The sequence below is a fragment of the Lepidochelys kempii genome, chromosome 13 (assembly GCF_965140285.1).
Source record: "Lepidochelys kempii isolate rLepKem1 chromosome 13, rLepKem1.hap1, whole genome shotgun sequence".
NCBI lineage: Eukaryota > Metazoa > Chordata > Testudines > Cheloniidae > Lepidochelys > Lepidochelys kempii.
Window position 1 is genome coordinate 6,488,098 of NC_136392.1, and position 27,815 is coordinate 6,515,912.

The 27,815-nt window shown below is 45.0% G+C and overlaps 2 protein-coding genes across 30 annotated transcripts in view; both read right to left on the bottom strand.

Moving 5' to 3' along the window:
- COL20A1 (collagen type XX alpha 1 chain) overlaps positions 1 to 1,057 on the bottom strand; it is a 95,676-nt gene extending 94,619 nt beyond the window's left edge. For 9 of the 10 annotated variants that reach the window (XM_073309068.2, XM_073309067.2, XM_073309061.2 and 6 more), the window contains exon 1: positions 983 to 1,057. The gene's annotated coding sequence lies outside the window, so the exon portion shown is untranslated. The remainder of the gene's footprint in view (positions 1 to 982) is intronic. The other variant, XM_078848341.1, reaches the window with a different exon arrangement.
- A 4,848-nt stretch (positions 1,058 to 5,905) lies between these two features.
- Positions 5,906 to 27,815, bottom strand: part of ARFGAP1 (ARF GTPase activating protein 1) — a 96,900-nt gene continuing 74,990 nt past the window's right edge. For 19 of the 20 annotated variants that reach the window (XM_073309085.2, XM_073309080.2, XM_073309081.2 and 16 more), the window contains 7 exons: positions 26,261 to 26,384; positions 20,243 to 20,421; positions 18,598 to 18,783; positions 13,841 to 13,981; positions 12,731 to 12,801; positions 10,175 to 10,279; positions 5,906 to 6,833 (listed from right to left, as the gene is read on the bottom strand). In XM_073309085.2, coding sequence (XP_073165186.1) covers positions 6,708 to 6,833; positions 10,175 to 10,279; positions 12,731 to 12,801; positions 13,841 to 13,981; positions 18,598 to 18,783; positions 20,243 to 20,421; positions 26,261 to 26,384 — 932 coding nt within the window. In that variant the 3' untranslated portion in view covers positions 5,906 to 6,707. The remainder of the gene's footprint in view (positions 6,834 to 10,174; positions 10,280 to 12,730; positions 12,802 to 13,840; positions 13,982 to 18,597; positions 18,784 to 20,242; positions 20,422 to 26,260; positions 26,385 to 27,815) is intronic. The other variant, XM_073309083.2, reaches the window with a different exon arrangement.

The window sequence follows — 27,815 nt, forward strand, 5'->3', positions numbered from 1 at the left end:
AGGAATTTTTCAAAAAAGTGTGAGTTTTTTGGTGAAAAATGCCTAGTCATTGAAACCAAAACATTTTGTGGGGTGCTTTTCCAGCACCTGCCACACTGTTGATGGTGTAGTCGGGGCTGCATGATGTGCTGTATAAAACAAGCAAAGGGCCAGGATTCCTCTAAACCAATATTTTCCTCACGCCCCCCTGCAAGGGACTTAGCATCTTTGTTTTTGCTCCTATTATTTACCTTCACCATGTTCAACAGGTAAATTGCAGAGAATTTAAAGATGCTATTAATAGGATTCTAAAGGGACTTGGAAACTGAAGAAAGATTAGGAGAGAAAAACCTCAAAGGAATACTAAGGTACTAGGTTCCCTTACAGTGTGAAAATTCCCCAAACCATAGATAAGCTTAGTACCAGTTTGGTACAGGCATATAAACACAGAAACAGTTAGGGAAAAACAATCCAGACAACCAGGATTATCATCAGACCTTCAGCTGTGAGCTAACAAACCCTTCTAACTACTTCACTCCTCATAAGAAATTCCCTCAGGTTGTGTGCCACAAAAAAGTCACTCAAGATCGAAACTGGGCTCCTTTTCTAATGTCCACCACTCTCTAATGGAATCATTCACTATCTACAGAGCATCAAGTGATTATAAGAAGGACATTCCTCTCAGTTCTGGGGGAATTTACACTTCATCACAGGATAATGTGAGTTTACAAGTTACTTCACCTGAAAGAGATCAAAGTTCTAAGCTGTCAGGACCTGCTGTCACTATGAAATTGAGAACTGTACAAAACCATCAAACTTTAGCTAGGTCAATGCACTAGCTGGGAATTTCACAAAGCTTGCAGTCTATAAAAGTTCTTTATTCTGTCAAGAGAAAAGAAAGAGTAAAGGCAAAAAAGCACCCTCTACAAAACAATACAGCCCCCTGTAGCCTAGCACAGAGAAATCAAAACAGCTTAGAAACCAACAAGGATCTGTCACAAACCTTTGCTTTTCAATTTTATGTTCCCTGAAGTTGGCTGAGGAGGTGCAAAGAATCCAGCTACATTCTTGATCTCTGACAAAGGAAGCCAGCACTTCGCCCGCCTCTCAGAATGCTTGAAAGATTTCTGGACTGCTGACAGAGAGAGAGAGAGAGAGAGAGAGAGAGAGAGAACGTACTGTTGATTTCTCCCCCACCCTCTTTACGCACCAACCACAGAAGAACACTTCAGATTTGGGCTGCTACATATGGCTAATCAAACCTGGTTTGTAAAATATATTATTTTATTTTTCTGCAAACCATGCTTGATTTTGTTAATCATATTGGGAGGGCTCAAATACTAACCATCCAGCAAGGAGGAGATCTATGAATTTCTTGGGAGTGCAGCAAGGAAGGCAAGGTGGAATTCCCCTGCATTTTACTAACTCAGAATTAGAGATAGCTCAAGCTGGACATTTCCACATCTGATTAAGTTACCTGGATGTTTCAGAGGCCCTGATCCTCATGTCCTTGAGCGAAGTTAAGCACACCTGTAAGTTTTGCAAGACTGGGACCTGAATCATGGGAGTAGAGTTTGATGCTGCTGAAGTCTTATTAACTGCTGGATCTAATTTTGGCCCCAAATTGTGGAAGTTTCACAACATTAGCAGCAATTGCAAGATTTACACTGTTCTGGGCCAAAATCCTGTGAAACGAGTAGTGTTAGTGAAATACTGTCAGCTTTTGTATCTGACCCATCGCCAAAGCTATAGAGTCAAGTTTGCAACTGGAGATTATTCTGAAAGAAACCTCTTCTCCCACCAGCAGCACCACTGAGGTTCAGTGAAAGGTCCAGGGTTTAGATCCACTTGCCCAGAATACATCAGATGACAGTGGCATCCTAACTGTGTTATAATTTTAGACTAGATTTTAAAAGAGATCTCCAGTGATTAACAGTGGCATTATCCTATTTGTGTCACAATTAGCGCTGGTGAAAAACTTGGAATTTCCATTGCATGGGAAATTCCAACATTTTGGAATTTTCTTTCATCCTGAATCAGAATGAAAAGGCAAAAAATTTCCATAAAATTAAATTTCTGAAAAGTTTCATTTCAGAAATATTCAAATTACATAGAAGTGCTTTATTTTAAACTTTTAATATTATACAAATTATTATAATATAATACAGTTCATGCAAAAACTGAAACAACCAGCTTCAACCTTATCAAAAGAAAACAAAGTGTGTTTCATAATTCCTTCACTGTAATCCACACACTTCTCTCTTTAACTAAAGCAATTTACTTTTCTTGGACTTCCCACGGATTTTAATAGCTGCCTATAGTTGTTACTGTTTATCCTAAAACTAAAAGTATGCGTGAAATGAAACCCTGTGCCCCACCCTCATCTGAACTTTGGGGGAAAATCTTGATCCAGATCCAAACTTCATTATTGGGTTTGGGGCCTCTGCACTCAGTTCTGGATCCAAAGGAAGGTTGATTTTGTTGGGGATTGGTTTGATTTAGTTGGGGATTGGTCCTGCTTTGAGCAGGGGGTTGGACTAGATGACCTCCTGAGGTCTCTTCCAACCCTGATACTCTATGATTCTATGACTCTGTGGTATGGTATCCCTCTCTACTTGCCTTAAGTTCACTGCATGGGAACCTAACAACATGGACCTTTACTGGCCTTTCCTACACTTAGAGAGAACCCTACAGTTTGGAGTAGACCCTAGAGTTGACACACAACTTATGCATCCAAGTCAAACTGGAGTTTAAACTAGTATATCTATTAAGATGCTCTGGATACCGATCAGCTTTCTTTGCACGCTGTTTATTTCACCTGGCTGGAAATGAGAACTGCCAGCATCTTGATAAATGGATTGAAAGATTGCCCAGTTTCCCTCTAGTACATGCAAGGACCTCTGTGTATCCTCCGCTACAATATCTTGCTGTCCGATATTATAGTGATTTGCTGAGCAGTATCGCAACAAATCCCTATGCTAGCTGCACCAATGATAGGGGAATGAATAGTTGTCTTTCATCAACAGCAGAGGCAATGCAAGGGGCCGCAGTAAATCAATAGAGCAACCATTTCTACAGTCATGTCCATTAATGATGCACACTTGGGGACAGATTTTCACAAGTCTTCAGCATCTATAATCAAGCTCAGATTTTCAGAAGGTCAGCTCCTATTTAGGCCCCAAATTAAGTGGATTACTGGGCTGCTCACCTGACTGATAGGCAAGCTTTTTGGACTCTCCAGTTGCCTGGCTTGCTGACTGGGCATATTTCATGTCAGAGATACAGCAGGAATCTTTCAGTGTTCCCAAAAATAAAACATTGCAGAATTTCAGGACTGGGGAAAAAAATTGGTTTTGGCTTTTTTTGCCCAATCCGGGATGAAAAGATTCCAAGAAATATTCCCCCCCTTCGCCCCTCAGGACAGAAATTCCATTTCCCAGCCAGCTCCAGTAATGAATTAACTCACAAATGTTGGAGCAAAGGCATATTTAGGGCTGACAGAAGCCTGTTGTAGATTTGAAGGGTCGGTTCTGATAACATTTAACAGCGTAAGCATAAGTAGAAGAGTGTATGTGTAAGAAACTGCAGAGTAATCCTGTTGAGTGTTGTGCACATGTAAGAAATTGTGAAGCAATCATGTTTGAGAGGACAAGAAAAGATAAAGTAACTAAAAAGCTATCAAAGACCAGTTTGAACTCACGCTAAACCTGTACTGACAGAGGAGGAGATTTAATATGGAAATGAGAGACTAATACATATGTATAACAAAAAGTTATAAATAAATTTGTGTAACAAAGAGAGGTTGAAGCTATATTGTCTCATTGACTGTGATGAGATCGTCCTGATAAGCTTCCCACTTGTGAGTAACTGATTACTACTCTGAGTGTTTTGCTTTAATACATATTCGTTAGACCCAGCTGCTAAGTAAGCGATTCTTAATCCAACAACAGGGTGAAATCTTGTCCTCAACTAAATTAATTGCAAAAATTCCATTGACATCTATAAAGCCAGGTTTCCATCCCTAATGCCTAGAATCAGATTTCTCTGGCACAAATGCCTTGCCACTGATGAACACTGGAACGTGGAAGGGAGGAAAGCATAAGGTTTAAAACATCACTAATTTCTCTTCATTTCAAGCAGTCCTACAGCTTGAGGGACAAATTGTCAGCACGATGTACAGTCAGCTGAAGGCTGTATGATTAATAACGTGCTGTATCTAATTCACTCCATAGTGGGCTGCACATGTATAATTTCCACTAGGATTTGCATCACCCTCAAAAGAAAGGGTAACTATTGCTAATAGTGTGGTTGTATCCCTTTCAATGGCTAGCACATGAACAGAGGTTTGAATTTGTTACTTCTTTTGAGCTAGTAGATATGGGGTGAAACAAGGGAGGCTAAGGTTGGACATTAGGAAAAACTTCCTAACTGTCAGGGTTGTTAAGCACTGGAATAAATTGCCTAGGAATGTGGAATCTCCATCATCAGATATTTTTAAGAGCAGGTTAAACACCTATCAGGAATGGTCTCAATATATTTAGTCCTGCCATGACTAAAGTCCCTTCCAGTACTATGATTCTATGATTCCATGTTGTAACACAACCAGATCTGAAAAAGATAAACCAACATGGCTTCTGTGAAGAAGAAATTGTGCCACTCCAATCTTCTCTTTTCTGGTGCTGACAGGCCAACCCATACAACTAAGAATCTGAGTCAAAGCCCACCAAAATAAATGAAAAGACTCCCATTGACTTCAAGAGGCTCTGGACCAGGCCCCATCTAGTTACACACCAAGTGGTTTCAAATGCCCAAAGCAAACTGAAATAGAGACAATTGCATAGATAGGCCATAAGGGATCGTTATTAGGGTTGCCATTTTTGGTTGGATGTATTCCTGGAGGTTTTATTACATGACATAATCTTTAATTAAAGATTAATCTTTAATTCCTGGAGATTCCAGGACAATCCTGGACGGTTGGCAATCCTAATCATTATGAACACCTAATCTGATCTCCTGCAATTACTCTTAAATACACTTCAGTTCTAGTAATGTTCTGTAAAACATTCAGAGAAGTGTGATTTTTAAGTTGACAGTTCCCTTAGAACATCCATAGGGCTCTTCCTTCCTCTCCCGAAATACAAATCCAATCCCACATTGGTAATTGTATCAGCCCTACTCCACATGAAGACAAAATTCCAAATTAGACATTTTCCCATTGCAAAATCGATTTATCCGAACAGAAATTTTCCACAGGAAAGAGGCCCATCAGGCCCCATGGAAACTCAGCCGTGCAGAGAAATCATGATGTATGATGGGAGATGTATTATGGAGAGCAAGGCCCTTAGGGGAGAATGGGGCATTACAGCACCTCTGAAGGATGTAGAGATTAACATTAAAGCATTGTTCTATTTCCAAATTGACATTTTCTGGAGCTTCTCATTCTGAAAAAAACCTGCACATATTGAGATCATATCCGAATTCAGGAGGAAAACAAAATGTAGCAATATTCGTATTACCCATCAGATGGAAATTCCATTTTTCTGTCAGTCCTAATGTGGAGTCTTCCTACATTTTGGCCTTAACAGTCAAGGCAAAAAAAAAAAAAAAAAAAAAAAAGTTGGACACTACCCATCCTCCACGTTGCACCAATGTCACCATAAAAGATGATCACCGGAGGTTGGATTAGATCTCTGCCTCCTATTGGATTTTAAGTATCTGGAAAACAAGCCTGTGCCCAACTGGCACAACAGTTACAGACCAATATTTCTTTGGTTATTTATTTTTTTAATTATTTGCATTACAAATCTATAGAATATCAGTTTTATGAGACATCACACCATGAGAGGGAGGCGTGTTGTGCACTGAAGAAAGAGACGGAAGAGAAACTGTCTAATCAAATATTAAAACACTGACAAATCAGCATCGAAACAGGTTTTATTTAAAAAAAGACACTTTCAGCTACAGTAGTTTTAAAAATATAGTTTAAAAAGACATTTTTAAAAATGTAAATGTTGGAAACCTCTTAGATGCTTCAAAAATAAAAGTTATTTCCCTTGAGTATGTCAGATTCCATCTGGAAAAGGTGTCTCTTTCCTGTTTATAACGGAACGTAACTCACTGTGGCATTCTTTCCTTTATTTCTTGATGTGGTCACCAGCACCATGTACTGCATCATCTGGAATGTGTATAGCTTTCAGAAAAGTGTTTTTAGTTGACTCTTCATGCCCAGCAGTCTCCTGAGCTCAGATATTCTGCTCAGGGTCATCACACAGAATGGTAGGTTTTTTAAACAAAAACAACAAGCCTCTCATCACTTACAGTTCCTGGAGATCAAACAAACTCAGTTCAATTCTTACTTGACTTGCGACTTGACCTCAGGTCCTTGTAGGTGAAAGGACCATGTGCACTAAGGATCCAATCCTGAGTGTGGTCGAGCACCCCCATTGTCTCTAAAAGGAGCTGTGGGTGCTCATCATCTCTCAGGGTTAGGCACTGAGCCACAAATACCTCAGTTCTGTCTGAGCCCAAGAGACCTGCCTCATCAGATTCCAATTACTTAAGACAAGTCAAAATGTCAGGCTACATTTCAGGCCTAGTCCCTTAGAATGAGAGACCAGGTTTGGTCCTTCCCCTAATTTTCGCAGAATCATGTAACTGATCATTCCATCCTTTAGCAGCTGCTGAAGTATCCTGCTTCTTGGAACAGTGATGGGGAGAGGATTCTTCACTCATTCAATGGCTTCCATGACCTCCAGAACAAGCGTTCGCGGTCCCGTCATAATGAGGCTGCTGATGGTCGGATAGTCCAAATGCAGAACGTACCTTCCGTTCACAGAGAAAACAAACTGACACACCTGCAGTGGAGAGAGAGGAATGTTTTACAGTGATGCGACTACACTGAAACTGCAGCTGCACCTGCTCAGAAGAGTGAGACTTTGTGAGGAAGGTATCTCTTACCAAATCCTACAACCGGAAAGCATTTTATACACTTTATAAATCGCACTAAAAGTGACTGGATTCTTAATGGCAACCCCGGGGATTTACTTTGGGAGCAAATGGCGAATGCAAAGCCCCCTTTATGAGCAGGCCACGTACATGTAAAAAGCTGACAGTGAGACTTGATATTAATATTGGTAATTTTTTAAAATAATGAGATTAGAGGAAGGGTTGGATGAAATGAGCTCTTGGGCAAATGGAACAAATTTACCTGCACCTGTTCCTTTCCAATCCTGCCTGAAGCATATGACCAAGTCTAACTCTTCCTGTCTCTGAAGAATCTTATTACTTCAAATATCCCAGCAAGTGACTTGAAGGATAAACAAGATCTGTACAAAAATTACTCCTCGACTGCTGGGGGGGGGGGGGGAGGGTGTTATGAATTTCCTCTTTCCTTTACTCTTAGAAATTAATCTTCAACCAGACCACAAGCCCATTTATTTTTGGTTTGTTGGTCTAAAATCATTTTCAGAAGCTCAGATCATTGCATATGAGCTGGAATCAGCGGAGCGATTACAAGATGAATGAAGGCAAACTCTTCTCCCTGTCCCCAAAGGGAATGATTTATCACTGCAGAGTCATTCTGCAGCTTTCACATGCAAAGAAAAAGAACTCCACACACTGTCTTTTTAGTAAGACAGAACACACTTATTACCCCAGGAGCTTTAATAGAATGATAGAATATCAGGGTTGGAAGGGACCTCAGGAGGTCATCTAGTCCAACCCCCTGCTCAAAGCAGGACCGGTCCCCAATTAAATCATCCCAGCCAGGGCTTTGTCAAGCCTGACCTTAAAAATATCTAAGGAAGGAGATTCCACCACCTCCCTAGCTAACACATTCCAGTGTTTCACCACCCTCCTGGTGAAAAAGTTTTTCCTAATATCCAACCTAAATCTCCCCCACTGCAACTTGAGACCATTACTCCTTGTTCTGTCATCTGCTACCACTTAGAACAGACTAGAGCCATCCTCTTTGGAACCCCCTTTCAGGTAGTTGAAAGCAGCTATCAAATCCCCCCTCATTTTTCTCTTCTGCAGACTAAACATCCCCAGTTCCCTCAGCCTCTCCTCATAAGTCATGTGTTCCAGTCCCCTAATCATTTTTGTTGCCCTCCGCTGGACTCTTTCCAATTTTTCCACATCCTTCTTGTAGTGTGGGGCCCAAAACTGGACACAGTACTCCAGATGAGGCCTCACCAATGTCGAATAGAGGGGAACGATCACGTCCCTCGATCTGCTGGCAATGCGCCTACTTATACATCCCAAAATGCCATTGGCCTTCTTGGTAACAAGGGCACACCGTTGACTCATATCCAGCTTCTCGTCCACTGTAATCCCTAGGGCCTTTTCTGCAGAACTGCTGCCGAGCCATTTGGTCCCTAGTCTGTAGCAGTGCATTGGATTCTTCCGTCCTAAGTGCAGGACCCTGCACTTGTCCTTGTTGAACCTCATCAGATTTCTTTTGGCCCAATCCTCCAATTTGTCTAAGTCCCTCTGTCTCCTATCCCTACCCTCCAGTGTATCTACCTCTCCTCCCAGTTTAGTGTCATCTGCAAACTTGCTGAGGGTGCAATCCACACCATCCTCCAGATCATTTATGAAGATATTGAACAAAACTAATACTGGGTGTTTCAAATCAGTGTGCTGCTCTTTCCCTGCATTAAATAATTTATATGCAGTATATTAGCAAATAGAGCTGACTGGGAATTTTCCACTGAAAAGTGTTTTTGGATATTTGTTTTTTATTTTGTTTTATTGATAGAAAACGTCTCCACAAAATCAAAGTCCCACAGGAAAAAGTTTCAATTTTGTCAAAAGATATTCAAATTTTTCCATCAAGAAAATTGAAACAATTCTCAGATTAACCCAAATCTAAACATTCTGATATCTTGACCTGAATCAAAATGTTTTGGTTTGGGTCAGTTCAACATGAGCTTGTGTCTGTCTGAGCTGCTCCAGTGTCTCATGGGAGTTTTAGTTCAGGCATCTCGTGCCCCTATCCTTGTCTAAGGGCTGGGTTCCAGGCTGGACTAAATCCTCCAGGATGTACCACAATTTCCTCAACCCCACTGAACTGCCGCAATGCATCATGGGAGTTGTAGTCCACCTGGGGCATCTGGCCCTTAGCAGAGAATGAGAGCACGAGGCATCTGAACTACAAATCTCATGAAGCATTGTAGCAGCTCAGGTGGGTGCAGTTCAGTGTAAAACCAAGCCACAGCAATAACATTTCCAAATAGAAGTTTTTCTGAACTTCCCATCCCATGAATGGTGTCAGTATTTTGACTTTTCATCCTGACTGAGGACAAAGATAAATGTTGAAATCCCAGTTACAGACGGGAAAGAACACTTTTCTAGTGACTACATAACACGGCGGCAGTGTGTGTGTCACATCTCCCTCAGCATCTGATCTGCTAGAGGATAACAGCCTATTAATACTACCAGCTAAAGAGTTTCTCCTTTATTTGAAGTAGTAGAGGTCTGTGCTGCAGTACTGAAGGTCCTGGGTTTGAGCCCTGTTGACAAGCCACATATGGGAAGAATCATTACAAATAGGATGCCGATGAAACTGAAGATGACTACTTTGACTGGAGTCAGATCCAGCCAAGGGCAGGCAGTGTGCAAATCTCCCTCACAAGGCTGTGACAAAGCACAATTGTGTCTTGCAGCATCTCTGCTGTGTTGTTCTAGGTCTCTCCTGAATAGAGCACAATAGCCATAGCATTCAAAATTCTTCTCCGAAATAAACCCATCAGGCAATCTACAAGCCCAGAGTCAGTTTCAAGCTTCCACTGCGTAGTAGCTGACACAGATATTTGTTGACACAGGTCTGTAGACGTAGTGCAATGTAATGGGCCATGCAATGTTTCCCCTTACACTGGCTCTCCCTCCACTCTGAGGTTTAGATCAGAGCAGCAACAGCCACAGCTGGGTCTTCATAAGCCCTTGAAAAGAGCCAAGCCCCAGCCACCTTAACACACATAGGTCCCACTGCTGGCAAGTAGGTGCATGCTTTGCAATCCTCACTCCAAGCGTCACAGGGACTGCTACAGATTTGAAACATAGTAGTGAGTGATGAATGAATTCACCCTCACTGCAGTCCATGGATTAATGCCGGGGATGAATTTGGCCCCACACATTTGATCAGCATACAAGTGATATCACATGCTACACCAGGAAGATCCAGATTATACAGTACCTTCATGCCTGCTGCAGCAGCAGGTCCTCCTGGGTCCACAGCCTGGATATGGCAGGGTCTCCCTCCACGGACCACAAACCCCCAGCCCACAGCATCCCCCACAATCTACAAACAGAACAGAGGGACTGTAAGGGCCTCACAAAGATTTTCTTGCCTTCATGTAGATGACCACGCAAAGGAGTTCTGCTGAACTGAAGTGGTCAGCGTTTAGCCTTGCCCCATTATCACTTCAACTAGTGAATGCCCCACATATTTTACAGTGAGATAAACTCTAGGGTGGGCCAGCCAGCTTCAGAAAACATGTGTGCACACATCTCCCTTTATCTCAGTGGTTAGGGACTTGACTGGGATGTAGGAGACCCAGGTTTGAATCCCCATTCTGCAGCAGATCTTGATCTCAATATTCTCCCTCCCAAGTGAGCATCCTAACCACCAGGCCAGAGGTTGTTCTGTGGTGGGTTGCTCCAGTCTCTCCTCTTGAAGCTGTTCCACTGATTACAAATACTTAAATATTCATTGAGTCAAAGAGAGAATAACTCTTGAACCTTGTGATGAAGGCACTCATTGGAAGGTAGGAGAGGACTTAAATCTTCTCTCTGCCTCATTCAGAGTAGGGATTTGAATCCATATCTGCTACCTCCCAGGAGAGCGCCTTAATTGCCGGGCTAGAGTCGTTCTCCTCTTGTTCTCCTCTTGTGTTTAAAATGTGGCATGCTAGAGAGCGCTCTAGGTTCTAAAACTACACTGGCTCTTCGTTACGAGAACTATTTACAGGGATGCTGCAGCTAGCATTCCAACCACGTGCACACAGACTGGCTTCCTTGTGCCTCCTCCAGACTCTTCCTTCCTGCAATCTGTGTTCCTCCCTCCAAGTTCCATTCAGCTTACTATAGCCTGCATGCCATTTGTGACCACTTCTGTTCAAGGACAGATGTATATTGTGTAAATAAAACAAGTTACGAATATATCCAGGCTCTGTGTTGCTGATTTCCCCTTTGACAGGAAACCAACCTGCTAGGACCCCTGACATCTGCTGCCACGCATCAGAAGAGCAACAATATATTTCTGAGCCATACACCAAATGAGACTCAAAACCACAGGGTTTAACTGAGAGCGTCTCCAAAGTTACTTTCTAACTAGTATTCCATGCTGTGAAGAGCACAAGGATCACACATAGACAATGCAAGATTTAAAGCAAGTCACGTGCAAAGAACATACCAAGAGACACTGCTGCACCATGCATAATTCTTGCACGCACTTTCGCTGGCAAGGGAAGTCATATGCTGAACAAAAACATCCTCTTTACCCACTTTCGCCACCCCAATCCCAGCTTGTCGGAGAAGCATGCTGTTATGCTGAAAGCATTGTGCATTTGGTCAACACATACAAAGGAACTCTCAAAGGGCATCACATGTTACAAAACAGCAGCAGCACAACTAAGGAGAGGAAGTGAGCTGTGCAAAAGGACCAAAGCAGCACCTGAAAGGCCCAGCTTGACAGGGTTGACAGTCAGGGCAAGGCTGGTATTGAGAATGGATAGCATGTCCTTAAACACAGCACTCAGAGAGACCCCAAACAGGAAGTCAGGTTTTTTTGCACTCACTCTAGGCCAGATCCGCTGCTCTCCTACAGCCCCCTTGTGCCATTCTCGTGAGGCAAGTGGGCCATAAAACATTTTTAACTGGCTACTTGGAGATTCCACCTGTATAAAGTGAATCTCTGTGTGTCCAGTGGAGCGGGACTGAAGGATCTGGCTCATGGATTGGAGATGCATTCCATACAATTCCTGTGCAAGGGAGCGAAGAACGGAGAGAGTGGGAGATGTATGCAAATTATCATTTAGAGGCGAAAAAGGATAGATAGATCTTCAGGGCAGGGAATGTCTCTCACTATGTGTGCATACAGTGCCTTGCAAAATGGGGCCTTGATCTGTTGAAGCCTCTAGATTCCAAAGTAATATGAATAATAATAAAAAAACCCAACAACTATGGTTTCCTAAGTCATCCTGGAGTCCGAACCAGGAGCTTAAACCCTGAACACTCCTAGTGTTCAGGATGGTTTCCTATTCCCTTTTGAGCCCACAGAGTATCTTAATACACTTAGAGATGCCTTCAGCTATCTGTGAGTGGATCATAGGTACCTGGTGCATACAGAGTGGCATGGAAAAGCAATCAACCTGTGACAGGAAAGGGAAATGAATGTCTTAGTGTCTTTGACAAGTGAGGCTGCTGTTGTACAAGCCTAGATGGAATGCAATGGAGTTTTCTCCTTAAAAGGACTTTTCTCCTTTCTCCACCCCAATACACATACAAAACGTCACCAAGCGGCAGCAACCTGGGGACAGTCACTGCCCGTTCAAAACACAAGAATATCCGAAGGCGCCAGCTCATGAGCCTCATGTGAGTTGAACAAAGAAAAAAGGTCCGGATGATGTGAGATTCAGTCATGGTTTAAACACTCAGGAGTGAAAACCGACAGCACCTAGAAAGCTAACAGAGCAGCCAGGAAGGGTTTAGCATTACTGCTAATGTAACAGCGTTCTGACTGGTCACTTACAGTTAGTGTTTTCTTGATGTATGGAGCCCCAGGGGACAGGAGCTCCTCATTGGTGACAGGCCTCTTTAGCACTAGAGCCAAAGGTGACAGATCCGATTAGAATCACATGTGCAAAGGTTAAATACAATATAATGCATAACAAGGAAGACTGGGAAGTACCAGACTGGGGAATGGACGCACAAACCATCCAAAGCTTTTCTGTGCAAAAAGCATTCTATGAGCACAGAGCAGGTCTGAGACAAATTCAAAGACATCTTCCTTATCTGTATCTCTTCTATACAAGTATTAGAACTGGCAGGGAAAGTTTCCACTGAAACTTCTCTCTACTTCCCACAACAAAAGGGGTGGGGGGTTAAAACAAGAAAAAAATAAGATTTAAGTTTTTGAAAATGGAAATTAAGATTCTGTTTTCCAAAGAGAACCTGAAATATTTTGATCAACACAAAACAATTTGTTTTCTTAAAAAAAATTGTGTAGAAATTGAACGTGTTGCAACGTGCTTTAATATACACACATCTTTACAAAGCCCAGCATTAAAGGGCCCTTCTCCTTAGAAAGATCAAAAACACCACCACAAATCTGCAGCTTCTAAGCATGCTGTTTTGGAGATGTGATGAACCCCTCCAAAAGACAGCCCACCTCAGAAAACTTTTCTCAAAAGTGGTGTACAAGTAAACATGCTCAAGGGACCGTAACTTTAAAACCTGATAGAATAAGTGTTGGTTTTTAAACCAGAAAAGTTCTGACCTGAGAGGAGAGGAGGCATACATTTCCAGGAAAAATGGTTTCATTGCAATGAGAGGCAATGTATAAAAATGTGGCTTACAGCAAGAAGCCAGCTTCAACCTTACTTATGGAATGGCAAAGCTAAGGCCTTTCTGTTGCCAATCCCTTTGCCAAGCCAAGATCACACTGTCATCGGCCCCATGCACTAGAACAGGAATTGAGCTACTGCATGTAAGATGAACTTCCCTAGCCCTGTTCGTGCAATTCTGCCCTTTCCTTTTAGGCCTGTTGAAATTAGCCTTCTTATCACTAGTCTCAAGTCTAATGTAATCTCTTCAGCCCTTCTGAGCATTAGATAAGTGGCACTGAAATGTGAGACCTCACCTGATTTGGGGTTGCATTCAGCTGCTGGCAGGAATCCCAGGCTGGGTGTAGGAGTGAAATAGGGGTTGGAACTTCCGGCAAGAGAGGTGACGCTGCTCCTCCGAACTGCTGAGACTATTTTGATCTCCTTGTTGGGCTGGACTGAAAGACACAGATATAACTCCTCCCAGATCTTGGCTAGGGGCGAGCAGACTGGTTTGGCTAGAGTTTGGCCTGCTTTTTCAGCCCAGGTTTGACTGTCAGAGAGGTGGTTCTCCTCCCCCTCAATGCACACCCGTCCACATGCCCTCAGCCAAGGAATTCAGTCCTTACAAAATACCCAGCCCACTTTTGCAGACTCAGGAGGTCTGAATGATTTTGGAAACTCTCAACCTTCAGAGGATCTCCCTTCATTAGTCTTTACCGAGCAAGGTGTGTGGGTGTGAGGGGACCACTGTGATCGCGTAGACTGGCCTCCTGGATAACACAGGCCAGACAACTGCCCCACAATAATCCCCCGATTTATTTCAGAAAACCATCCAATCTTCATTTTAAAATTGTCAGTGTTGGAGAATCCACCATGACCCTTGGTCATTTATTCCAATGGTTAATTACTCCCTCCCACCATTGCGAATGTACGTCTTATTACCGGTCTAAATTTGTCTAGATTCAACTTCCAGCCATTGGATTGTGTTGTACCTTTTTCTGCTATATTGGAGAGCCCATTTTTAAATATTTGTTCCACATGTTGACACTTATGGACTGTGATCATCACCCCTTAACCTTCTGTTTAAGCTAAATCGATTGAGCGCCTTGAGTCTATCACTACGAGCATGTTTTCTAATCCTTTACTCATTCTTGTGGCTCTTTTCAGAACACTCTACAATTTATCAACATCCTTCTTGAGCTGTGGGCACCAGAACTGGACACAGGATTCCAGCAGTGGTCATACCAATGCCAGATACAGAGATAAAGAGTAAGAGTATCTCTAATCTTACTTCAGATTCCCCTATATACACATCACAGGCAGAGATGAAAGTAAGCCGGTACGTAGAATAGAATATCAGGGTTGGAAGGGACCTCAGGAGGTCATCTAGTCCAACCCCCTGCTCAAAGCAGGACCAATCCCCAACTAAATCATCCCAGCCAGGGCTTTGTCAAGCCTGACCTTAAAAATATCTAAGGAAGGAGATTCTACCACCTCCCTAGGTAACGCATTCCAGTGTTTGACCACCCTCCTAGTGAAAAAGTTTTTCCTAATATCCAACCTAAACCTCCCCCACTGCAACTTGAGATCATTATTCCTTGTTCCGTCATCAGCTACCACTGAGAACAGTCTAGATCCATCCTCTTTGGAACCCCCTTTCAGGTAGTTGAAAGCAGCTATCAAATCCCTCCTCATTCTTCTCTTCCGCAGACTAAACATCCCCAGTTCCCTCAGCCTCTCCTCATAAGTCATGTGTTCCAGTCCCCTAATCATTTTTGTTGCCCTCCGCTGGACTCTTTCCAATTTTTCCACATCCTTCTTGTAGTGTGGGGCCCAAAACTGGACACAGTACTCCAGATGAGGCCTCACCAATGTCGAATAGAGGGGAACAATCACGTCTCTCGATCTGCGGGCAATGCCCCTACGTATACATCCCAAAATGCCATTGGCCTTCTTGGCAATAAGGGCACACTGTTGACTCATATCCAGCTTCTTGTCCACTGTAACCCCTAGGTCCTTTTCTGCAGAACTGCTGCCGAGCCATTTGGTCCCTAGTCCGTAGCGGTGCATGGGATTCTTCCGTCCTAAGTGCAGGACTCTGCACTTGTCCTTGTTGAACCTCATCAGATTTCTTTTGGCCCAATCCTCTAATTTGTCTAGGTCCTTCTGTATCCTATCCCTACCCTCCAGCGTATCTACCTCTCCTCCCAGTTTAGTGTCATCTGCAAACTTGCTGAGTGTGCAATCCACACCATCCTCCAGATCATTTATGAAGATATTGAACAAAACCAGCCTGAGGACCGACCCTTGGGGCACTCCACTTGATACCGGCTGCCAGCTAGACATGGAGCCATTGATCACTACCCGTGGAGCCCGACAATCTAGCCAACTTTCTATCCACCTTATAGTCCATTCATCCAGCCCATACTTCTTTAACTTGCTGGCAAGAATACTGTGGGAGACCGTGTCAAAAGCTTTGCTAAAGTCAAGGAACAATATGTCCACTTCTTTCCCCTCATCCACAGAGCCAGTTATCTCATCATAGATGGCAATTAGATTAGTCAGGCATGACTTGCCCTTGGTGGATCCATGCCAACTGTTCCTGATCACTTTCCTCTCCTCTAAGTGCTTCAGAATTGATTCCTTGAGGACCTGCTCCATGATTTTTCCAGGGACTGAGGTGAGGCTGACTGGCCTGTAGTTCCCAGGATCCTCCTTCTTCCCTTTTTTAAAGATGGGCACTACATTAGCCTTTTTCCAGTCGTCCAGGACTTCCCCAGATAGCCATGAGTTTTCAGAGATAATGGCCAATGGCTCTGCAATCACATCCGCCAACTCCTTTAGCACTCTCAGATGTAGCACATCCGGCCCCATTGACTTGTGCTCGTCCAGCTTTTCTAAATAGTCCAGAACCACTTCTTTCTCCACAGAGGGCTGGTCACCTCCTCCCTATGCTATGCTGCCCAGTGCAGTAGTTTGGGAGCTGACCTTGTTCGTGAAGACAGAAGCAAAAAAAGCTTTGAGTACATTAGCTTTTTCCACATCCTCTGTCACTAGGTTGCCTCCCTCAAGGAAAGTGTGGGCCCCTTACTGAATGACTTTCTTCTTGTTGCTAACATACCTGAAGAAACCCTTCTTGTTACTTTTAACATCTCTTGCTAGCTGCAACTCCAGGTGTGATTTGGCCTTCCTGATTTCACTCCTGCATCCCCGAGCAATATTTTTATACTCATCTCCGGTCATTTGTCCAATCTTCCACTTCTTGTAAGCTTCTTTTTTGTGTTCAGGATCAGCAAGGATTTCACTGTTAAGCCAAGCTGGTCACCTGCCATATTTACTATTCTTTCTACACATCGGGATGGTTTGTCCCTGTAACCTCAAAAAGGATTCTTTAAAATACAGCCAGCTCTCCTGGACTCCTTTCCCCTTCATGTTATTCTCCCAGGGGATCCTGCCCATCAGTTCCCGGAGGGAGTCAAAGTCTGCTTTTCTGAAGTCCAGGGTCTGAATTCTACTGCTCTCCTTTCTTCCCTGTGTCAGGATCCTGAACTCTACCATCTCATAGATTCATAGATATTTAGGTCAGAAGGGACCATTATGATCTTCCAGTCTGACCTCCTGCACAATGCAGGCCACAGAATTTCACCCACCACTCCTAAAAAAGACCTCACACCTATATCTGTGCTATTGAAGTCCCCAAATTGTAGTTTGAAGACCTCAAGGAGCAGAGAATCCTCCAGCAAGTGACCCGTGCCCCATGCTACAGAGGAAGGCGAAAAACCTCCAGGGCCTTCCAATCTGCCCTGGAGGAAAATTCCTTCCCGACCCCAAATATGGCGATCAGCTAAACCCTGAGCATATGGGCAAGATTCATCAGCCAGATACTACAGAAAATTCTTTCCTGGGTAACTTGGATCTTACCCCATCTAAAAACCCATCACAGGCCATTGGGCCTATTTACCATGAATATTTAATTACCATGGTCACTGCCTCCCAGGTTCCCATCCACTTTAGCTTCCCCTACTAATTCTTCCCAGTTTGTGAGCAGCAGGTCAAGAAGAGCTCTGCCCCTAGTTGGTTCCTCCAGCATTTGCACCAGGAAATTGTCCCCTACCCTTTCCAAAAACTTCCTGGATTGTCTGTGCACCGCTATATTGCTCTCCCAGCAGATATCAGGGTGATTGAAGTCTCCCATGAGAACCATGGCCTGCGATCTAGTAACTTCCGTGAGTTGCCGGAAGAAAGCCTCGTCCACCTCATCCCCCTGGTCCGGTGGTCTAAAGCAGATTCCCACCACGACATCACCCTTGTTGCTCACACTTCTAAACTTAATCCAGAGACACTCAGGTTTTTCTGCAGTTTCATACCGGAGCTCTGAGCAGTCATACTGCTCCCTTACATACAGTGCTACTCCCCCACCTTTTCTGCCCTGCCTGTCCTTTCTGAACAGTTTATATCCATCCATGACAGTACTCCAGTCATGTGAGTTATCCCACCAAGTCTCTGTTATTCCTATCACACCATAATTCCTTGACTGTGCCAGGACTTCCAGTTCTCCCTGCAATCCGGTATGGCGTACCGGCAAGAGCCGATACACAGCCGACCGTACCGGCAGCTTCCCCGGGGGCTCCCGGCAGCGGTCAGAGCCCCTGGCCCTTTAAATCAGTGCCAGAGCCCCGCTGCCAGAGCCCTGGGGTAGCAGCAGCAGCAGGGAGCCCTGGGGCTCCAGCGGTGATTTAAAGGGGCCCTGGGCTCCTGGCAGTGGCTGGAGCTCCTGACCCTTTAAATCGCTGCCCGAGCCCCAGGGCTCCTGGCCACCGTGCCTGCTACTGCTACTAGGGGGCTCTGGCGGCGATTTTAAGGGCCCAGGGCTACCGGCTGCCACTGCTGCTACCATGGGGCTCCGGTGGTGATTTAAAGGGCCCAGGGCTCCCGGCCACCGCTACCGCAGCCGGCACCCCGGGCCCTTTAAATTGCCGACGGACTTCCGGGGTAGCAGCGGCGGCCGGGCCCAGGGATTTAAAGGCCCTGCCCCTTCCAGCCAAGGCCCCACCCCAGTATCCCTGATTACCCGAGAGGAAGCTGGAGTTGCCTTGCTCCGGGTTGAGCTTGCGGAGGCAGAAGGGGCTGTCAGGGCTCTCCGACAAAGCCCGGGGCAAGTTCTCGTTGAGCAGCTCCGTGAGCCGTCGCCTCCGGCGGAAGTTGATCCGGAACTGGTAGAGCAGGTTACTGTCAAAGAAGTGGTGCTTGCTGGAGACTGGGAAGAGAACAGGAAAGGGTAGAGCGGCTGTCGGGGGGGGTCTCATGACAAAGGGTAGCTAATATTTGCCATTCAGCAGCAAGGCTGGAGGAGGAGACCTGCTGCAGTATTACCAGTGCACCCTTTGCAGTGTTACAAGTTCCAGTGAGTGTCGCAATATTTGGTGTTTTTCTTTTATTAAAGTCCCAGCTCCTGGAGTCATGTGAGCAGGGGAGACGCTCAGCTTTCATTAAAAAACAGAATGTGAGTTTCTAATCCTCAGGGTTGCAGAGAAAAGCTTGAAACCATGACCCCCCCCCCCCAAAGGCTAAAACCGAACCTAAAGCTCAGAAACCAGAAGGCAAATAGAAGGAGCCCAACAATCATTATTTTTAAAGCCTCGGGCTTTTGGGGAGCCTGATTCAGGATTTTTTTTAATGCTCAGGATTTTCAAGACAGGGTGTGTTCTTATTCCCCTTTTCAGTATCACAAGGGTCTGGTGGGGGAGGGAAAAGGGCTATTCCATTATCAAACCCAGCCATGGGATTCAGCCTCATCCCTTCACCTCCCAACCCCCGCCTCTCTAACAGCCAGGCATGGCAGGGTGTGGGACTACACCTCCCACAATGCCTTGCATTGCAGGAGCACACCAAAGTAATGTTGATAACGTCCAGTAAAAAATATTCCAGTGGAAAATCCCACAGGCCAGTAAGGCTGGGGTTATTACAAGCTAGCGTTGGGTTTACTGGTGGTACAGAAATAACTGACAGGATGTTAAGTTGATGAGCAGTGAGGCATGGGCTCATCGGCAGGAATGAGATTTTTTTTTTCCCCGTTGGTCGGAGGAGGAGGAGGTGGTGGTAGGAGGAGAGAAGTGGTGCTGCTCTATCGGGGCTGTTTACATTGTTTCTCTGGACAAGCAAATTGTTTCTCTGGACAAGCAAATTCAGAGCGTGCTGCCGATTCACACCCGGACTTGCTCCGCAGTAACTCGCCATGTAGACGAGCCCTCCGACATATGCGGCCTTAGAAATGGGTCAGATATTGAATGAGCCCCTCCACTTCAACTGCCTTATTTCTTCCATTATAATGTCGGCGGGGAATCTCAGATGTGATCCCTCTGTGCGTGTGTGAGAAAGGGAGAAAGACACCGAGCGTGTGCACGAGCAGGCTTCGAGTGTCTCGAAATCCAGATGTGAATCCCCGTTCTCTGGCTTGGGAATGACACTTTGAAGAGATGCCAAAAAGTGACTCAGATTCCGTCTCAAACATTCAAGGGTGACAGCAGCGTGCCCAGAGGGCCCCTCTTCTAAAAATAGAACTAAATGGACCCACTGCTGTCTCCAAGTAGAAACTAGCTCTCGGCACATGACCAGCCTTTGTTACTTGTTATAAATGCGGGGTTGTTCCAAGCAAAGCAATGATAGCTAGCCCCATCCTTCACCTTTCTTCCCCATCCCCAGGAATTTCGGCATACCATGCTGAACGATCCCATGTTCCAGCAGTGCTCGGCCCAGCTCCACAGCTTCCTTTCTGTTTGCTGTCTCCCCTTCCTGGATGAGCCAGTCAATCATTTCACAGCCCAGGAATGTCCTCTGGTACTTCACAGAATTCTCCTCTCTTGCCTTCAGTATGGAGTCTTCTACATTGATCAGCCTGGCACAGAGAAGAGACATGCCAAGGGGTAAGGAGCGGGGTGGATCCAGAAGAGTGATCTTTTCTTTAGCCCTATAACTACACAAGCAGCATGGCAGGAGCTAAAGCCAACTGAAGCATTGGTTGTCCCACCTGTCATGAGCAGAGAGAAAATAAACAGTGGGGGAACCCCACACATCTTGCTACACCATAATATGCTTGATTATGTAACTCCAAGTGTCAGACTTTCCCCTCTTGAGCCATTAGCTTAGGGCAGTTTTTGGAATGACGTTGTTCCCATGTCAGAATGCTGTATGTGGAGGACCCAGAAGATGAGTCTCATGGTAACATCAAAGCCAGTAAGAACCATAAAGACTGTCTAGGATGTTTCATGGATTTGATTGGGTTTTAAAGGAGATGGGCATGCTGGAATGGTTGAGAAAAACAGAAGTCCTCAAGGAAAGGAAGACTCTTCCCCAGCATGGAGACATGAGAGGTAAACAGAGTAGCCTGTCCAAGCTTCTACTTTCAGTTCCACCATAAATAAATACTCACTCCTCACTGAGGATATGGTTTATTGGGCTACAAAGGCTGGAAGTGCTGCTGTATGAGGAAGGACCAAAGAACAAAGCATAGCTTGGCTACACAGTGATGGAGGGATAATAATTACCTAAGGATTTTGAAGGTGTGAACATCATGAAAGGAGAACTGCTTATGGTGGTACAGCTAAGTGTGGCCGGACAAAATTAAGGAAAGGAACATTGCAGGCTGAACAGTAGGGTAAGCTTCCAATGAGTGTACTTTGTTTGCCCACAAAATCTGCACTGGTTTAGCTAAAGGGGCAATTTTAAACTGAATTAAGCCAGTTCAAACCCTAATGTAGACTCTCCAGGAATCAGTTTAAGCTAAGATGAAATAAATATCCACACAGCCTATTGTGGTGGTTTAACCACATCAGTTTAAAACCGCTCCTTTATTTAAAACTGATGCAGTTTTCTCATATAGATAGCCATTGGGCTCCCAAGGGAAATGGCAAAAGCCCAATTGCTTAAGACAACTATGGTGAGAAAAAGCCTTTTAAATGAGGTGTTTAACCCACATGATCAGAACCTAAATTCTAGGTCTCATTCAAAACACAGCTGAGGAGACAGGTGAGTCACTCAATACTTTAATGCGCAATGGAAAACACCAGCTAATTTTGAAAAGATTAGCCATAATGAGCTGTGCAAGTAATTGTAACAGAACCCAAAGCCAAGTTAGAAAGGCAGCATGTGAGTTTTGCTTGTTTCAGGTGAACCCATGCAAAACATGTTCCTTTCACGTGGATTTGAATCAAATTCAGGCACAAGAGGTGGTTTCAGCACAGCCAATTCAAGGCCAACTCAAAGCAAGACAGAGCACGCGAGCCAAAAAGCAACAAAAGGTTCCTGTAACCCCCTGAAAATCTAAACTGCTAGAAAGGGCACAGCTTAAATGCAGTTAAAGCCGCGGTTTCCTGAATTCTGGAAGGTTAAAACTGATGTGTCCTCAAGAGGGTGCCCTAACCCCACATATGCAAACAGCTAGATACCTTCCAAATGCATTTCTTAGGGCTTGTCTACAATTGAAATGCTACAGCAGTACTATAGAATCACAGAATATCAGGGTTGGAAGGGACCTCAGGAGGTCATCTAGTCCAACCCCCTGCTCAGAGCAGGACCAATCCCCAACTAAATCATCCCAGCCAGGGCTTTGTCAAGCCTGACCTTAAAAACTTCTAAGGAAGGAGATTCCATCACCTCCCTAGGTAATGCATTCCAGTGTTTCACCACCCTCCTAGTGAAAAAGTTTTTCCTAATATCCAACCTAAACCTCCCCCACTGCAACTTAAGATCATTACTTCTTGTTCTGTCATCTGCTACCACTGAGAACAGTCTAGATCCATCCTCTTTGGAACCCCCTTTCAGGCAGTTGAAAGCAGCTATCAAATCCCCCCTCATTCTTCTCTTCTGCAGACTAAACAATCTCAGTTCCCTCTGCCTCTCCTCATAAGTCATGTGTTCCAGTCCCCTAATCATTTTTGTTGCCCTCCGCTGGACTCTTTCCAGTTTTTCCACATCCTTCTTGTAGCGTGGGGCCTAAAACTGGACACAGTACTCCAGATGAGGCCTCACCAATGTCGAATAGAGGGGAATGATCACCTCCCTCGATCTGCTGGCAATGCCCCTACTTATACATCCCAATATGCCACTGGCCTTCTTGGCAGCCAGGGCACACTGTTGACTCATATCCAGCTTCTTGTCCACTGTAACCCCTAGGTCCTTTTCTGCAGAACTGCTGCCGAGCCACTCGGTCCTTAGTCTGTAGCGGTGCATGGGGTTCTTCCGTCCTAAGTGCAGGACTCTGCACTTGTCCTTGTTGAATCTCATCAGATTTCTTTTGGCCCAATCCTCTCATTTGTCTAGGTCCCTCTGTCTCCTATCCCTACCCTCCAGCGTATCTACCTCTTCTCCCAGTTTAGTGTCATCTGCAAACTTGCTGAGGGTGCAATCCACACCATCCTCCAGATCATTAATGAAGATATTGAACAAAAACAGCCTGAGGACCGACCCTTGGGGCACTCCACTTGATACCGGCTGCCAACTAGACATGGAGCCATTGATCACTTCCCGTGGAGCCCGACAATCTAGCCAACTTTCTATCCACCTTATAGTCCATTCATCCAGCCCATACTTCTTTAACTTGCTGGCAAGAATGCTGTGGGAGACCGTGTCAAAAGCTTTGCTAAAGTCAAGGAACAACACGTCCACTGCTTTCCCCACATCCACAGAGCCAGTTATCTCGTCATAGAAGGCAATTAGATTAGTCAGACATGACTTGCCCTTGGTGAATCCATGCTGACTGTTCCTGATCACTTTCCTCTCCTCTAAGTGCTTCAGAATTGATTCCTTGAGGACCTGCTCCATGATTTTTCCAGGGACTAAGGTGAGGCTGACTGGCCTGTAGTTTTCAGGATCCTCCTTCTTCACTTTTTTAAAGATGGGCACTACATTAGCCTTTTTCCAGTCGTCCGGGACTTCCCCTGATCGCCATGAGCACTTCATTGTAGACACTACCTATGCTGAAAGGAGGGGGAGGGGGGGTCTCCTGTCAGTATAGGTAAATCACCTCCCTGAGAGGCGGTAGCTAGGTCGATGAAAGAATTCTCCATCCACCTCATGCTGTCTACACTGAGGGTTAGATTGGCTTAACTACACCACTCAGGGGTATGGATTTTTCTAGCATAGACCAGGATTTATGCTATTTTGTTTAGCAAATAGCACAACAACAGAAGTATAGCCTTAATCTGCTAATTTCTGACAGATTAAAGTCAGAACATGGGTCCAACAGAGGACAGACAGCACATGCCGAGTTCTGCACAAGTTTGCCCAAGGGTGGGTTCCCACTTCAGCTGCAGTTTGAGATTCTGATTGCTAGGTGCTTAGCCACAACACAGCATTAAGATGAGTGAGTGCTTGAAACCACCAGGTACAGAAGTAATTTAGCCCTGGCCAGGGGCAGCGGAACAGAGGGGCCCAGGGGGCCCATGGCCCTTCCACTTTTTCCGGCCATAAGTATGAGGGACAAGGGGAGAAGGGGGTGGAGAGGAGCGAGTGGGATCTTGGGAGGGAAGAGGCAGCACAGGAGTGGCACCTCGCAGTCAGGGACAGCGTGAGGGTGGGCTTTTGGGGGGGTGGTCCCACAATTCAGGTGTCTGTGCCCTCCCCCTCCCCCACACACATTTAAAGGGTGCTTCTGCCAATCCTGGGCCTGGCCTACACTTAAAAACTAGACCAGGCTAGCTACATTGCTCAGTGTCCTGAGCACCGGAATTAGGGCCACCTCCTCCCTGGTGTAAACGTGGCAAGTTTGACGGGAGAAGTCTTCCCTCAACCTAGCTGCAGCTCCTTGGAGAGATGGAGTCACCACATCCATGGGAAAACCGCTGCCCTCGACGCAGGAAGCATCCACATGGCGGTGCGACAATAACACAGTTGCAGTTGCCGTCCTGCGTCGCTGTAGCATTGACGCGCCCTTCGTGGCTGAAACGAGTTTAAACCCAGCACTGGATCTGATTCTAGGAAGAGACCCGTTCCAAGATTTAGAACTGGAGGGGGTTGAAAAAAAAACAAAAAATGAACCCCAAAAGCCAAAAAAAAAAAACCCCCAAAAACCCCAGGCATTGAGATAGAATTGGTGTCAGTTGTGATTTTTCTCCCCTGCCTCCAAATTTGCCACTGGAAAAGGAGGGGGGTGGGGAAACCAAGAAGCCAAAAAAGTTGGGCGGGGGGAGGCGGGTTTCAAAATCCCAGAACCTTATGGTTGTTTTGTAAAATGCAAAAAAACAAACACACACATGAAAATTTGGAAAAAAGTTAAATTTTTTCAAAGTTTTCCAAGACAAACTACTAACGTTTTTCAATCTGCTCTAACAGAAGCCAAGAAATGCGTCACATGACGGGAGATGCCAGCAACAGCATCCAAGTTCAATGCAGGAAGAATGGTGAGGATCCCTGCTGGCATCAAGCCTGTGTTTCCCTTAGAGGAAAATAACTCGCGTGAGGAGATTATACACAACTTCTGGAATTTAGCTCCTCAATTCCAAACCAAGCCTGTCCAGGGTTTCATTTCAGGCAGAATAGTTAGCCTGCATATAGCTTTTTTATACTTTTTGAAGCACTGTAAAAGCATTGATCATATAAGACAGCCCCTGCAAGGTCGGTATTTTCCATTCCCATTTAGCAGATGGGAGAAAAATAAAAACACAGAGATTAAGTGATTTGCTTAAGGTCAGCACGGAGTAGTAGTAGGCTCAACGTCTGGAACGCCAGGTTCCCGGCCCTGTGCTGGGACCACTAGAACATACTGGATAACTGATAATAACGGAGAGAAGGGGGAGGGCTGTGGTTAAGATGTGAGATTTGAGATCAGTTCCTAGCTTTGCCAGACTCCCTGTGTGGTCCCCCTGTTGGTAGATTGGCTGGGCCATCTGGATTCAACAGCCCAGAAAGACCCATCTCCTTTTAATCATTCCTACCTTACCAGAGCTCTGCTTCCCCACACCCACAAAAGAGGGCAGCAACGCTGATCAGCTACTTGTGTTCTGCCTTCCAGTCCTATTAAGAGGCTTACTGGAATGTAGAGATCCAGATTCTCCAGCCCATTTCCCCAGTCAGACTCAGAGAAGAAGCTGTTTTTTGACCTGGAGGAGTAATTAGCAAAATCTCCACACACAGAGAGAACCCATCTTTGCATGTGTGTGTTTCTGTGTCTTCCTCTTCCCCTCCCCCTCAGTGAAAGGAAGCTGTCCATGGAATCTAAGCTACTTGTCGGAGCACCCACATTACCAAAGTATCTTAGCATCTCATAAACTTTAATGCAATTATTCTCACAACACCCCTGTGAGGCAGGACAGTGCTGTTGTCCCATTGTATAGGGGGAAAATGATGCAGAGAGAGTCTAACTGATTTGCCCAAGGTCACCCAGGAAGTCTGTGGCAAAGCAGGACCTCAAACCCAGACCTCCCAAATCCTAGGCTAGCACTTCAACCATAGTGAACCATATTCATTAGCAATGGCTTGAAGTCCAGATCTGGATCTGAATGTGAACTCCCCCCCCCAAAGCGGCAAAGAGTTCTGATCCTGCATTCCAATTCACAGCCATCTCTGCACTTCAGTCCAGATAGTCCTGCAGTGAGAAAGGCAGCAAGGAGTCAGAGCTGGAGATACCAGTTGATGGCGCAAGAGAAACATTGGCAACGGTTCAGATTCCTGACTCTGGAGCTGCAAAGGCAGCCAGCAGCCTGCACGGTGATAGACCTTTTAGGGAAGGACTCACGTACGTCTCATAAAGGCTCTGCCCCCTCATGAACACCTTTACATCCTTGTTGAGAGGGAAGGTCCCGTCGTCCTTGCGGAAACGGTACAGCAACTTGGCATCCTTGTAGTCTGAGTGTTCATCACAAACTGGAAAGAAAATCAAAGCAGACGACATCAGGACTGCAGGCTTAAACACTACCCCATAATGCAAACTCCAGCCTGAGCACAACACAGTTTTCAGTCATTTAGGAGGTACAGGCAGTACACCGTGGCCCAGGTTCCAGACCTCCAACTTTATGATTACTACAATGAGCTGTGTAGAAACCATTCCTGCATGCACTAGGGCAGATGGGCATTCAAACACCAAACAGGGTCCCATGCACAATAGCTGCACACCCATGTTTGGGGCAGGCAGCCAGTCACATGCACAGAACTTTGCAGGAAGGAACTGGAGTAAGTTCTGGTCCTTAATAGCTACATTTAGAGCTCTCATTAGATGACTGAATGGAAAAGGAAGACTTTTTTTTCAAGTCTAAATGTTGCAGTTCACCTATAAGCTTAAAAAAAGAAATGCAATCCTCTCCTAGTCCGGTGGGTTAAAAAGCCACTGCCACTTTTAGGCAAGCTTAGAGGGGGTGGGGGTGGGGGGGAATGTAGCAGCCAAAAACCCATTCAATTGCCTCAGAATATTTACATTCCTTTTCCCCTATTGCAGAAGCTTTGATATCTAAATGCAACTATAAAAGAGATTTTTCCACACAATCAATCTGCATCCACTCTGCCCGATTCATTCACATGGCAATCCATCAGGTCTGACATCAGATCTTTAAAGTTAGGTGCATGCATCTATAGCCACCTAATTTAAGGGACCACACCTCATTTGCATGCACACCTTGGGTATTTGTGCATTCCTCATTTGTACATGCCCTCTGGGAGGTGCGTGCAGATATGTGAGAGACCATTGAGAGACAATATGGTCACAGAGACAGACCACTGTTCTAAGGACCTGGAAGAACTGAGCTCAGCTCTCCCACTGACTTACTGTTTGAACTTGAATAAGTCACAGCACCTCTCTTCCTCAGTTTCCCCTACCTGTAAAATAGGGATAATACCCATTTAGGGAAAGTGCTTTGAGATCCATGGTGAGCTTGCACTAAGTGGTAAGTAGAGCAGGTCAAAAGTTTGGGAGGGGTTGTTCATGTCAAAAAGGTTTTTTCCTGTTGTAAAAAAAGTTTTGTTTCAGTGGGAAGAAACAACCTATTAATAAAAAAACACAAAAACATCCCACCCCACCATAAGAAGGAAGATTTTTTTTCCCTATTGAATTGTGGGGGGCGGGCAGGAGAGGAAGAATTAATCAGAGATTTTAAAAAGTTGCCTTTTGAAGTCTCATATAAAAAATGTCACAGAAAGTTTGGAGTAAAAAACAAAATGTTCATTTCTTCAGGAATGTTTCGTAGAACTATGCCTGCCTTAGCTTGACTGGCTCTAGTGCTAAGTATTATGGTAAGACTTAAAAAACGTGCTCCCTGAATTGCCTTCATGGTGACAAAATGCAAAGCTACAAACACAAGATGC